This window comes from Mobula birostris, chromosome 17 (assembly GCF_030028105.1).
Source record: "Mobula birostris isolate sMobBir1 chromosome 17, sMobBir1.hap1, whole genome shotgun sequence".
In the NCBI taxonomy this organism is placed as follows: domain Eukaryota; kingdom Metazoa; phylum Chordata; class Chondrichthyes; order Myliobatiformes; family Myliobatidae; genus Mobula; species Mobula birostris.
The window spans coordinates 64,625,047-64,637,625 of NC_092386.1; the positions used below are offsets into that span (position 1 = coordinate 64,625,047).

Sequence of the window (12,579 nt, forward strand, 5' to 3'; positions counted from 1 at the left end):
CCTCGCGTGTGTTCAAGCTCAACAGTGCGTGACAGGGAATGAAGAAAGGTGCAGCTGACTCATATCGTTTCCTCGTGGCCCGGTAGCGAAAGCTCTGCGGCCCGGTGGTTGGGGACCGCTGCCTTAGATCACTTGGACAATACAAACACCTATGTCAGGATGTTGTTTATTGACCATAGCTCAGTGTTTAACACCATCATTCCTACAGTCCTGATCAATAAGCTACAGAACCTGGCCTTCTGTACCTCCCTCTGCAATTGGATCCTCGTCTTCCTAATCGGAAGACCACAATCAGTGCGGATTGGTAATAATATCTTCTCCTCACTGTCGATCAACACTGGTGCACCTCAGGGGTGTGTGCTTAGCCCACTGCTCTACTCTCTCTGTACCCATGACTGTAAGGCTAGGTATTGCTCAAATGCCATCTATAAATTTGCTGATGATACCACCAGCAAACCTCAGATGGAGACGAGAGGGCGAGATATACCAGCTAGTTGAGTGGTGTCAGAGCCACAACCTTGCACTCAACATCGGTAAGGCCAAAGAGCTGATTGTGGACTTCAGAAAGGGTAGGACAAGGAAACACGAACCAATCCTCAGAGGGATCAGAAGTGGAGAGAGTGAGCAATTTCAAGCTCCTGGGTGTCAAGATCTCTGAGGATCTAACCTGATCTCAACATATTGATGCACCTATAAAGAAGGCAAGACAGCGGCTATATTTCATTAAGAGTTTGAGGAGATTTGGTATGTCACCTGAAACACTCAAAAACTTCTACAGAAGTACCATGGAGAGCATTCTGATAGGCTACATCACTGTCTGGTATGGGGAGGGGGGGGAGAGAGAGGCTACTGCACAGGATCGAAACAAGCTACAGAAAGTTGTAAAGTTAGTCACCTCCATCTTTGATACTAGCCTCTGTATTACCCAAGACATCTTAGAGGGGCAGTGCCTCAGAAAGGCGGTATCCATTATTAAGGATCCCCTTCACCCAGGACATGCCCTTTTCTCACTTTACTGTCAGGAAGGAGGTACTGAAGCCTGAAGGCACACACTTAGCATTTTATGAACAGCTTTATCCCCTGCCATCCAATTCCCAAATGGACAATGAACCCATGAACTCTTCCTCACTGTTTTTTTTTAAAAATTATTTGTTTTCGCACTATTTTTAATTTGAGTATTTAATGCACAAATGTATTCTTAGTGTAATTGATTGATTTATTTTTCTATTTTACCATGTATTGCATTGTACTGCTGCCACTAAGTTCAGATTTTACAACATATGCTGGTGATGTTAAACACGATTCTGAAAATAATGGAAAGCCACTTTGCAGGGAAGGCAGGCAGGCATCAGTGTTGAAATTCATTTCTACCTCCAGAGTACATGTAAAACCTTTGAGCAATTCAGGAAACGACTTAAGATCATGAACTCAAACCCAGCAATAAGCTCACAGCCTACACGACAGCAATAATTTGTGCCCTTTTGTGTGCTTCAGAGACACTGACAACAGGCATGCACTTCAAAGAAATGCAAAAGTGACTCTAATACTGTCTCAGTAAAATCTTCCAAATTCATTGGGATGGGACAAGTAATTTTAGCACTGACGTTATGATCACAATGAACCTGCTCAAGACCTCGACACACCTGATTTCAGGTTTTCAAATGAGTAATTTCAGATTCTATCATGGCAAAGGACATCCAGGGGTTCAAAAAATAAAAGTTGAGGATGTGCTAAAACAATGAAACAAAAATATAACATGTATTTAGATCCATGCAAATGTATTGTCCTGTCAAACTGGAGCGAGGAACTAGCAGCTCAAGTCTTCATACAATGGGAACTAACTAAGCAACCCTTCCTCAGCTGTGGATGGAAATGTCAATCAAATCTCTGGAGCTTAGCTTGATCTCACAACCTTCTGCTAGTGCTACCAAGTACACCTTTACAGCTAAGCTTTGATTTCAATTTGTCCAAGTTGGATTTCATCTCAATAAAATCGTCCATTCTACAACTGACCAGATTTTACCCCCACATATGAAAAGCCTATCCTATCATTATTCTAAAGATTATGCTTACTGTTTTTTGGATATTCTCTCATGTTATTCTTTTCCCACTTGGTTCTAGGCAGTAAGTCAGCTCAGGCCCTGCTCTGTGAACCTCTAATTGACAAGAACATACTGATCAATAAAGTTCTCTTGAAATCATTTCAGAAATTCCTCCCCTTCCTTGCCCCTTATGTAATTGCTAAAGCAGTCTTTACCAAGACACTGATATTCCTCTATTTTCAGAGGTTTTCAGCTTGGAAAACATTTCATTAAGTAAAAATTTCTATATGCAAGTGTTTTCCGATATTGTCAGTGTAAAAAATACTAGTTACAATTTAGAACTTGACAATTTTGAACAAAAATTTAGAGAATTAAAAATGATGGAAACAAATAAATTAGGGTGTAATTAATAGTAAAATAGGGTAGAAAGGGGGACAATGGAGCCTTTGAGGAACTCAAGTGAAACCAAAATAACCTTAATGGGTCTTGACAGGATGGATAGACCCTTGTGCAAGAACACAGAACTCAAGAGTCTATCTCTTTTCTGACAGACAAGATGGAACTTCCTACCAATGCCACGTGTCTTCAGCTCTCTCATTACTAAAAGCTGAAGGATGCAGACACTTCTTTGTAGCAGAGAAGTGGATGAAAGGTAACCACATAAAGGGAATGCTGAGTGAAGGTAGCAATCAGTGTTGCCATTATCTTAACATACTGTGGGCTAGGCCTGAGCCTACTACTGCTCGACTCAGTGGCTTTGCCACTGAAGTGGTACAAAGTGAAGTACGAGGCAGAGTTATCATTGATGTTAGAAAGAGGTAATGCTATTGAATCTTTGTTGTGAGCTTGCACCAATGAAAGCAAGTTTCTTCCTATGGCTGTTCCTGGGTGACTGACGGACATCTAGTCAGATCTCTTCTTGAGCTGATAAAGCATTTTCTCTCATACATCATGCTGGTATTGTATTCTTTGAAGATAGCTTTAGCTTTCTCGAAATGGCTTCACTGTCCCCTGCAAAGTAGTAATCCTCAGACATAGGAGTAGCACCTGGGTCATATGCAGTAACGAGGAAGTCACTTTGGTAGGAAAAAAAGCCAGCTAGAGATATTATTATTAAGGCTCACTCTTATCCAGATTCTTCCTTGCACATCATTAATGAAGAGGGAAAGAAAATTACAGATACAGCAGTCAAACAAGGTTTCTTGATTTGCTGAGTGGACTGAACTGCTGATTCAGAAATGGCAAAAGGTGGAGATGGGTCATGATAAACTCTTGGTGGCACTTCTATGTGGTAGTTCTGTCAAACTCATGTTCCTCCGACCTTGAACACTGAATGGTCAAATGCCATCCACTCTATTTATCTAGGGAGTTCTCCCTCATAATCCTGACCACACTTTACATACCACCAGCTTCCAACTTCTTTGAAGAAAATGCTGCCCCATTAGCATCAGCATATAACCTGTAGCACCCGAGGTCCGAACACTAGACCACAGTTATACCAAGATAAGGAATGCCTACTGTTCCATGCTCAGACGATATTTCGGTAAATCTGAACACTTGGCTGTCCTTCTCCTACCTGCATACAGGCAGAAGGAAAAGAGCAAAGCTCCGGAGATTAGGATTATTAAGGGGAGTTAGCAGGAGGCAGAGCAGCAGCTATGGGGTTGCTTTGAGTCAATGGACTGGGCTGTATTCAAGGATTCATCTGTGGATCTGAATGAATACATCATGGTTGTAACAGATTTTATTAAAACAGTTGTAGATGAGGGTGTCCCCATAAAATCATTTGAAATCTTCTCCAATTAGAAGCTCAGGATGAACCATGAGATCAGCAATCTGTTGGGAGCCAGATCAGAGGCATTCAAGTCTGGTGATTAAGAAGGTACACAAAGTCCAGGTATAATATCCAGAAAGCCATCTCATTGCACAGTACTGTATTTGTCAATGTGGAGTGGAGAGCAAGTTTGTAACTCTGGCGGGAGCAAAACATTCCAAAGGTGGAACACCATGGGAGGAGCGTGGGACAGATGGCAGAAGGGGAGTGCCATGGATTGTGTGGGGGGGGGGGGGGAGGTGTGGAGGGGTGGGTGCAGACATACCCCACCCTGAAACAGCAGGCAAGATCATTTGGTCATTTGATTCCAAACAAATGGCTTATTGATCATTACAGAATGTCTCTCTGGTGCTTCCTACTCCTTCTGCTCTACTTTCCACTTTTCACAACCATGATTTCCATCTCCCTGCTCCTTTCCCACCGTCTACAAAACACTCATATCAGAATCAGGTTTATCATCACCTGTCATGAAATGTTTTGTTTTTGCGGCAGCAGTTTAGCAGTACGATACATAAAATTACTACAGTACTGTGCAAAATTCTTAGACACCATAGCTATATATAGCAGCGGTCCCCAACCACCGGGCCGCGAGGAAATAATATGATTTGGCAATATGAGTCAGCTGCACCTTTCCTCAATTCCTGTCACACCCGCCGTTGAGCTTGAATGCACACGAGGTCATTACGCATGCGAGGTCATTACCCGCGCGTCATCCATGTCAGCGTGGGAAGGAGATCAACTCCTCGAGCTTGCAAATGACGACGGGCTGAAAAGTATGTTTGACATAACATCTCTGCCGGCATTCTGGATCAAAGTCAAGGCTCAGTATCCTGAGATAGCCACGAAAGCACTGAAAACGTTGCTTCCATTTCCAACATATCTCTGCAATGAATGCAATGAAAACTAAATTGCGGAATAGTCTGGACATAAGGAACCCCCTTCAAATATCGCTGTCTCCCATCACTCAGCGAGAGGACCGTGTTGTTGCAGGGAAACAAGCCCAGGGCTACCACTGATTCAGTGATATTGGTGTGTTGCAATTATTTTATATGTTCATACGGGGAAAATATGTGCTGTGTGTTTAATATCCAAACGTTACTTAAAATGTTATGATGCTATTGACTTATAAGTGCCTTATATAACCATGTAACAATTACAGCACGGAAACAGGCCACCTTTGCCCTTCTAGTCCGTGCCCAACGCTACTCTCACCTCGTCCCGCCGACCTGCACTCAGCCCATAACCCTCCATTCCTTTCCTGCCCATTTACCTATCCAATTTTTCTTTAAATTATAATATCGAACCTGCCTCTACCACTTCTACTGGAACTTCATTCAACACTTACTTCAAGCTCCCCTGTCTTCCCCTGATAATTGACTTATCATTATATTCATGCGAGGAAAATATGCGCAGTGTTTAATATTAAATTCATCAGATAAACCCTTTCAGAAACAAAATTGAGTGTATTAACCACTTATCACCTATATTCTGGTCGTGATTAACCCCCTCCTCGAACAGAATCGCCAAAAACGATTTGTGGGAAAAAAATTGGCACGTACACGCATGCGCACTGGTGCCCGCGCAAGGCTTCATGATAGTTGTAGTCTTTCTCGGGGTAAGCACAACCTATTTGACAGCTACTCTTGTCCGTTGGCAACCCCACCTGCGCCCCCCCCCCCCCCCCCCCCAGTCGGGCAGTCCGCAAGAATATTGTCAATAATAAACCGGTCCGCAGTGCAAAAAAGGTTGGTGACCCCTTATATATATTATCCGACTAGGCATCCAACATGCCTATATTAGGAATCCAACAATGAATTATGTCAATTGCTGCAGTTTTTTTTCCAAAAGGTTTCTGTAAACACAGTCATTTCCAAGCAGCCATTAGTCAATAATATTTGTTGACACAGGTGTACCATCCGGGCTTGCAACTAATGCTTATTGCTTTTGTCAATATAATATTCCTATTAGTCATAGTCATACTTTATTGATCCCAGGGGGAAATTGGTTTTCGTTACAGTTGCACCATAAATAATAAATAGTAATAGAACCATAAATAGTTAAATAATAATATGTAATTTATGCCAGTAAATTATGAAATGTCCAGGACCAGCCTATCGGCACAGGGTGTTTGACCCTCCAAGGGAGGAGTTGTAAAGTTTGATGGCCACAGGCAGGAATGACTTCCTATGACGCTCTGTGCTGCATCTCGGAGGAATGAGTCTCTGGCTGAATGTACTCCTGTGCCCACCCAGTACATTATGTAGTGGATGGGAGATATTGACCAAGATGGCATGCAACTTAGACAGCATCCTCTTATCAGACACCACCGTGAGAGAGTCCAGTTCCATCCCCACAACATCACTGGCCTTTCGAATAAGTTTGTTGATTCTGTTGGTGTCTGCCACCCTCAGCCTGCTGCCCCAGCACTCAACAACAAACATGATCGCACTGGCCACCACAGACTCACAGAACATCCTCAGCATTGTCCGGCAGATGTTAAAGGACCTCAGTCTCCTCAGGAAATAGAGACGGCTCTGACCCTTCTTGTAGACAGCCTCAGTGTTCTTTGACCAGTCCAGTTTATTGTCAATACGTATCCCCAGGTATTTGTAATCCTCCACCATGTCCACACTGAACCCCTATTATAATATTATTCCTCCTAACATTAAAAATTATTCATTGTGGAAATACTTAGTAGAAGATACATATACTAAAGAATCAATGTTTTAGCAAAAATTTGTACATTGAACGTTCGCAAATCATGGGTACCTGTAATTTAAGTCCCTCGTTATCACTATTCTCTAGCTTTTACACAACAAATTTATTTGTACTTTCCATAATATCTTTCCCTGTGATTGATAGGTCAATAGAATAGAGACACAAGGGGCTACAAATGCTGGAACCCGGAGCAACACACAAAATGATGGAGGAACTCAGCAGGTCAAACAGCAAATGTGGAGGAAACTATCCATTTCCTATGTGACGGGGTCCTGAATTACCCCTATGAACTGTGCTTTTGAAAAGAGAGAGAGAGGGGTATTTAACACCAACATCTTGTTTGTGTGTGTGAGAGTGTGAGACAGAGACAGAGACACAGACAGAGACTACTCACAGTTTGTTTATACATTCCCAAGGACATCGCCTGCTTGTACGTTCTTACAGACAGAGAAGGGAGGAGCTGTTTGAATGACAGTTGGGACTCAGTACAGGGAGATCAAAAGAAGGTCAGATGATAGACCTGAGACACATTTTGGACACTGAATGAGCTTTGTGGTGCCCACAGAAAAAGTGGGTTTTGGAGGACCGATCAGGCGGATCGATCAGTGGCTCTCACAGTGTGGAGAAGGTGTGACCGGTGGGGAGTTATCTGTGTGTCCAACTCTCGCCTGGGTTGATAGCTCCACCACAGAAGAACGGTCCCCTTTGTTGTGGTCACAGTCGGTGACTCTTAAAGGATTTCGGAGGACAACGGGAAGATTGACGGCATCAGCTCACCTTAAGACTCAAATCGCTCTCTCCATCACTACTCAACTCAATACCATGAACTGAACCGAACTTTACTCATCATCGTAAGACTATCTATTTACGCCTAGACTTGAGGAAGCTTGATTTTCATATATTTCCACACTTACTGATATACTTATATATAATCATTGCTAACCTGTTTGATTTATCTGCATTTATATTTCTGTATTGCGTAGTTACTAATAAATATCATTAGTTAATAGCAATACTGGACTCCAAAGTGTTTTCCATTTCTGCTGGTTCTTTAACCCGTCACAGGGTAAGTGACACCTGTCATATGTCGACTGTCCATTTCCTTCCATTGATTCTGCCTGACCTGCTGAGCCTCTCCACTATTTTGTGGTTGCTTTTCTAACGGATGGATTTGGACCCTTGATCATTCCAGGACATCCTCTCTGAGCGCTACAACATTCTCCTTAATCAATTCTGCCTGCTTTCTTTCCTTCCTTTTGCAAACATCTTGTGCAAACGTTTAAAGCTTAGGGAATGTTTACTTAAACCAGGTATTTACCATTTAGTTGCAATATAAACCATATGCTTAACTGAACCTGCAGCCTTTAAAGCTTGTTTAATTCACTGGAAGCTACTGGGAATCAAATTTTTCAACTTCAGGTAATGTACTCTATCTCCAAAAGGCTCCAAAAATATGAGACCAGAGAATCATAGGATGAACTATCTTTATTTTGACATCAAGAAAGCTTAAAACCACAGAACAACGTTAACCTCTTGTGTTCTGACACCATGTTGTGTTTGCTGTTGAGGGATAGTACAGAGCACACCAGGATGCCAGCCTTGCAGGATATTCAACTGAACTTTACTGAGAACCCAGTATGTGAACTTGTTCCATGTGGGAGGGCTAACTGGGTGGCACAGGAATAACATTATTAACTACCACTACAATCTCCTCCTCTTTCACTGACCCAATATCTACCTCAGTCCTTTCAATTTCCTTACCCCAAGACAGACACTCTCCAATACGTTTGCACAGCATATTTACAGCTTTGTTAAGAACAGATTCTATCATGTTTTTATAATGTTTCTTCACATTTAGTTATAGATGGGAAAATGCAGGTTTTGGATACATGATATGCAGCACGTTTTTAAGCCACTAGCAACACCTGATCTAAGTTCAGAGCACTCATGGCCCAAATGTTTTATTTGCTCTATTAAGGGGACTATCATTCACATATCAACAAAAGAAACCCACACCAAAGCAGGCATACTCATCTGTTAAAGGCAGAAAAGTTAGCACAGAATCTGCATTATTACAGAACTAGAAATTTAAGAGTTACCAGGTAAAAGGTTGTTTGCTATTGCAATGTTTGATCAAAGTAATCACAGAATTTCAAGTCAATGTGAAAGCATGTCATTAAAATATAGTAGTATCTGCAATGTGCCACAAAACATTGACATTAGTACTTCAATGTGCTTTTCTTTTAAAAAAAAGTATTATATATATATTAGGTTTATATATAAAAGTAGTATATATATATTAGGTTTACCACTAGCTTTCTAGGTTGTAAACCAAACCAAGTGATGTACTATATGGTTCACTACAGGCAGGATCAGACTTTCTAGATCTTCAGAGCCCTAAAATGGATCAATGTGATACTTGACAGTTATCACCTTTGAAAAGGGCAAGGTGAAACTTTGTCATGAGTTTTGATCCTGGGTAGACCTAATTACATACCATGTGGTTTGCCAATAGGAGAAAGCTTTGCCATATTGAACTGGACACTCTTTAACTGACCTTAAAAAAAATCCACTTCAATATAAAAAATCTTCTTTAAAAACCTTTTGATAACATTCAATATGTTCCCAGTCATTTTTACAAATAGCCAAATCCATACCTTAGTGAAAGCCTCAGTGTCCTTTGTACTCAGGGTCCTTCTTGCATATTCCAATAGCTCCTCTGAACCTTCCAATGCATTGCTGCATATAGTCAGTTCGTTCTAAAGTCAAAAAAAATGATCAACAGGAATTAGACACCCATGCTCAATTAGACCATATATCACAATATAAAGTTACATTTTTCTACCCAAGAGGGCTTGATAAATTTCACACCTCGTTCAAACACATGAATTTTGAACTTCAGCAGTGGATATAAACACAAAACAACTCATTAAACAAATTTTTAAACTAAGTAGGCATACATCTTTTATGAACTATTCACGTAATTCTGAAAACAAAGTTACTTTCATCTGAAATTATACTCCTATACAAAATTAGAAGAAAAACAGGTCATTCACAAATAAGACAAAATATTAATTAGATTGATATAACCTTAACTATAACAGCAAGCAGGTAAGCACACAAGAAAGTCTTCATTGGCTTCACTTTTTAACCAGAGATTCACATAATGAATATTAGTCAAAGTTATCCAGAAAGGTAAGTGGAAGAACCCTTCGGATTGATAGCAGAGCTGCTTGGAATGCTAATCAAACTTCAAGGGCTTAGCCACTGATCGGCTGAACATAAGATTACAGCTTCATATAGATACAAAGTAAAGAGGGATTTTGGGATTTATGTTTATCCATTGCTATTCAAACATCTTGGATAAGTTACAATTTCAAGCTTAATAACAGGATACCCAAACGTACCTTGGACCTCACCACAAACTACCAGCTTTACTATCAATTCCATCTTTATCATCCACTCAATAACTATTTTCAAACTATCTTTTCTTGACTCTGTGCTTCGATCGTTTCATTAGAAAGTCCCTTTAATTCCAGCTTATTTCAGTTCATCTACTGCTGAAACTCTTACCCATGCCTTAGTTCCCTCCATATTTCATTATTCCAAAGCACTCTCAAGCAGTTTCACATTTTCCTTACTCCATAAATTACAACTAGCTCATAATTTTTGCAGTTATTACTGGAAAGTCTAATTTCAAGTAATACTAATGACCCTAACACTGGTATGTTTGAGAAGTATTTAAATATGGACCAAATATATTTTTCAAGACTACAAATGACCAACCTAAAAGATGCTGCATCTCAGAACCTTTCATTAAGAAATATTCTCTTTATTAGCATGGGAACAAGAATTGATGGAAGTTAACCACAGTAAAACTCCAATAATCTACTCTCCAGCCATTTGTAAATTCTGACAATTTTGGCATCCGGTTCAGCAGGTAATGTTTTCTGTGCTCTCTTTCACCTCACTAAGACTCAGCTCCTGCACTTTCTTTTGACTTACTAGGGTTCTGATTCTCGCATATTACCAGGTTGACTGAAAAATTTATCAGAATCTGTAGCAAATTATAAAAAAGAGTAAATTATGAGCATGTGGTATTAACAGAAATAAACAGTTTCCAGAAAATCCTCCAATATGGCATGCTGGATTACCTGTTTTATTATATACTGAAATAAAAAGACAAAATTCTTTCAACACAGCAGGTTTGGTAGCATCTGTGGAAAGACAAGTTTCAGATCTTTGGCCCACTTCTCATTCCACGGATGCTGCCATACCTTTTGAGCATTTCCATCAGTTATCTTTTCAATTTCAGATTTCTAACATCTGCAGTTATCTTCAGCAAATATACTGGACTTGCCTGTCCACATATGAAAATGTCTAATTAAAAAAAATTGAACAGGTCAGAGTGAAACCATCAGATGGCCACTGATACTGCCAGAGTTGCTTGGTTAGTCAAAATAGCAGATAGCTTGGGAGATGGTGTTTTCCTTCCACCATTTCAGTTACACTGTGGCGAGCTCTTGGAGGTTGTTAGTAGTTGAAAGAGAAAATGTGAATTTAGACATGCAACTTCCAACACCAACAGCAGCTAAATAAAGGGCAACATGATAAAATTTCTGAATTAACAGCCTGTTCAGATAACAACAGAATGAAGGTACAAGTAAAATATTTAACTACATACACAGAAAACAAATTTCATTCTTGCAGTTAATTACAATAAACTAGGCAAAACACAAATGGAAACTTCAATATGAACCACGGCTCCTACCTGGAGTTCCTGACTCTTGTATGCTTGTTCTTGTTTAATTTTGTTAGTCATACTATCCTTCATTTCATCTAGGGTGGCCTGGAGAGCACCAAATTCGTGTTCTAAGTCTAACAACACCTTGGCAGTATTGACCTACCATAAAATGGGAAAGGAAGTCGTCAAATCTTAATTATATAGTAAGTTGCAATATTTTTTATTATTATAGAAATGGGAAGACTTGAGTAAATATTTTTGAAATGTAGCACTTCTGATATCTATCTAGCGCTAAAGGTCTAAAACGTAGGTGAAAAATTGTTTAAAAAGTTAGAAAGCTCAGAAAGGCTAGCAGTAACAGTTGAAATACAATCAATTTCACATGCTAAATGATCTGCCTGGAATACAGATTCTACACAGTAAGAACACCAGTTAAGAATTCAGCTTTCACGTGACAAGCCGTGCATTAAAAAATTCTGTTTGATAGCTACGTTAAATATTGTCCTCAACACTTCAAAAAAACCTTAAAGCAGACAATTGTTTATAACACCTTGTTAAAAAACTATTAACATTACTATAATCTCTTTAAAGGAGTTTCTAATCCAAGTCTTTGATCTGAAATATTAATGAGCTCCTCTTTACAAATCTACCCAACTTGAGAAATGTTATTTTTAAATTAAAAGACAGTACTATTATAGTTTTAAGTAATTAAGAAACATTTAAAAATACAAAGTTCTATGAAGTACATAATTAGTAAGCTTAAGTACTTGGTTTATAAATTCAGGAGCAATAAAACTAAAAATATCATTCTAGAATTTTGTAAATTATTGGCTGTACCTCAGCTCAAGTCTGTGGATTGCTCTGGCTATAGAATATAGAATAGTACAGCACATTACAGGCCCTTCGGCCCACAACGTTGTTCCGACCCTCAAACCCTGCCTCCCATATAACCTCCCACCTTAAATTCCTCCATATACCTGTCTAGTAGTCTCTTAAACTTCATGAGTGTATCTGCCTCCACCACTGACTCAGGCAGTGTGTTCCACGCACCAACCACTCTCTGAGTAAAAAACCTTCCTCTAATATCCCCCTTGAACTTCCCACCCCTTACCTAAAAGCCATGTCCTCTTGTACTGAGCAGTGGTGCCCTGGGGAAGAGGCGCTGGCTATCCACTCTATCTATTCCTCTTATTATCTTGTACACCTCTATCATGTCTCCTCTCATTCTCCTTCTCTCCAAA

General features: G+C 40.0%; 1 protein-coding gene across 3 annotated transcripts in view; it reads right to left on the reverse strand.

The window, feature by feature from the left end:
* Nucleotides 1-12,579, reverse strand: part of fsd1l (fibronectin type III and SPRY domain containing 1-like) — a 73,528-nt gene that overhangs the window by 48,453 nt on the left and 12,496 nt on the right. For 2 of the 3 annotated variants that reach the window (XM_072281822.1, XM_072281821.1), the window contains exons 3-4: nucleotides 11,366-11,497; nucleotides 9,252-9,353 (exon numbers count right to left, since the gene is read on the reverse strand). In XM_072281822.1, coding sequence (XP_072137923.1) covers nucleotides 9,252-9,353; nucleotides 11,366-11,497 — 234 coding nt within the window. The remainder of the gene's footprint in view (nucleotides 1-9,251; nucleotides 9,354-11,365; nucleotides 11,498-12,579) is intronic. The other variant, XM_072281823.1, reaches the window with a different exon arrangement.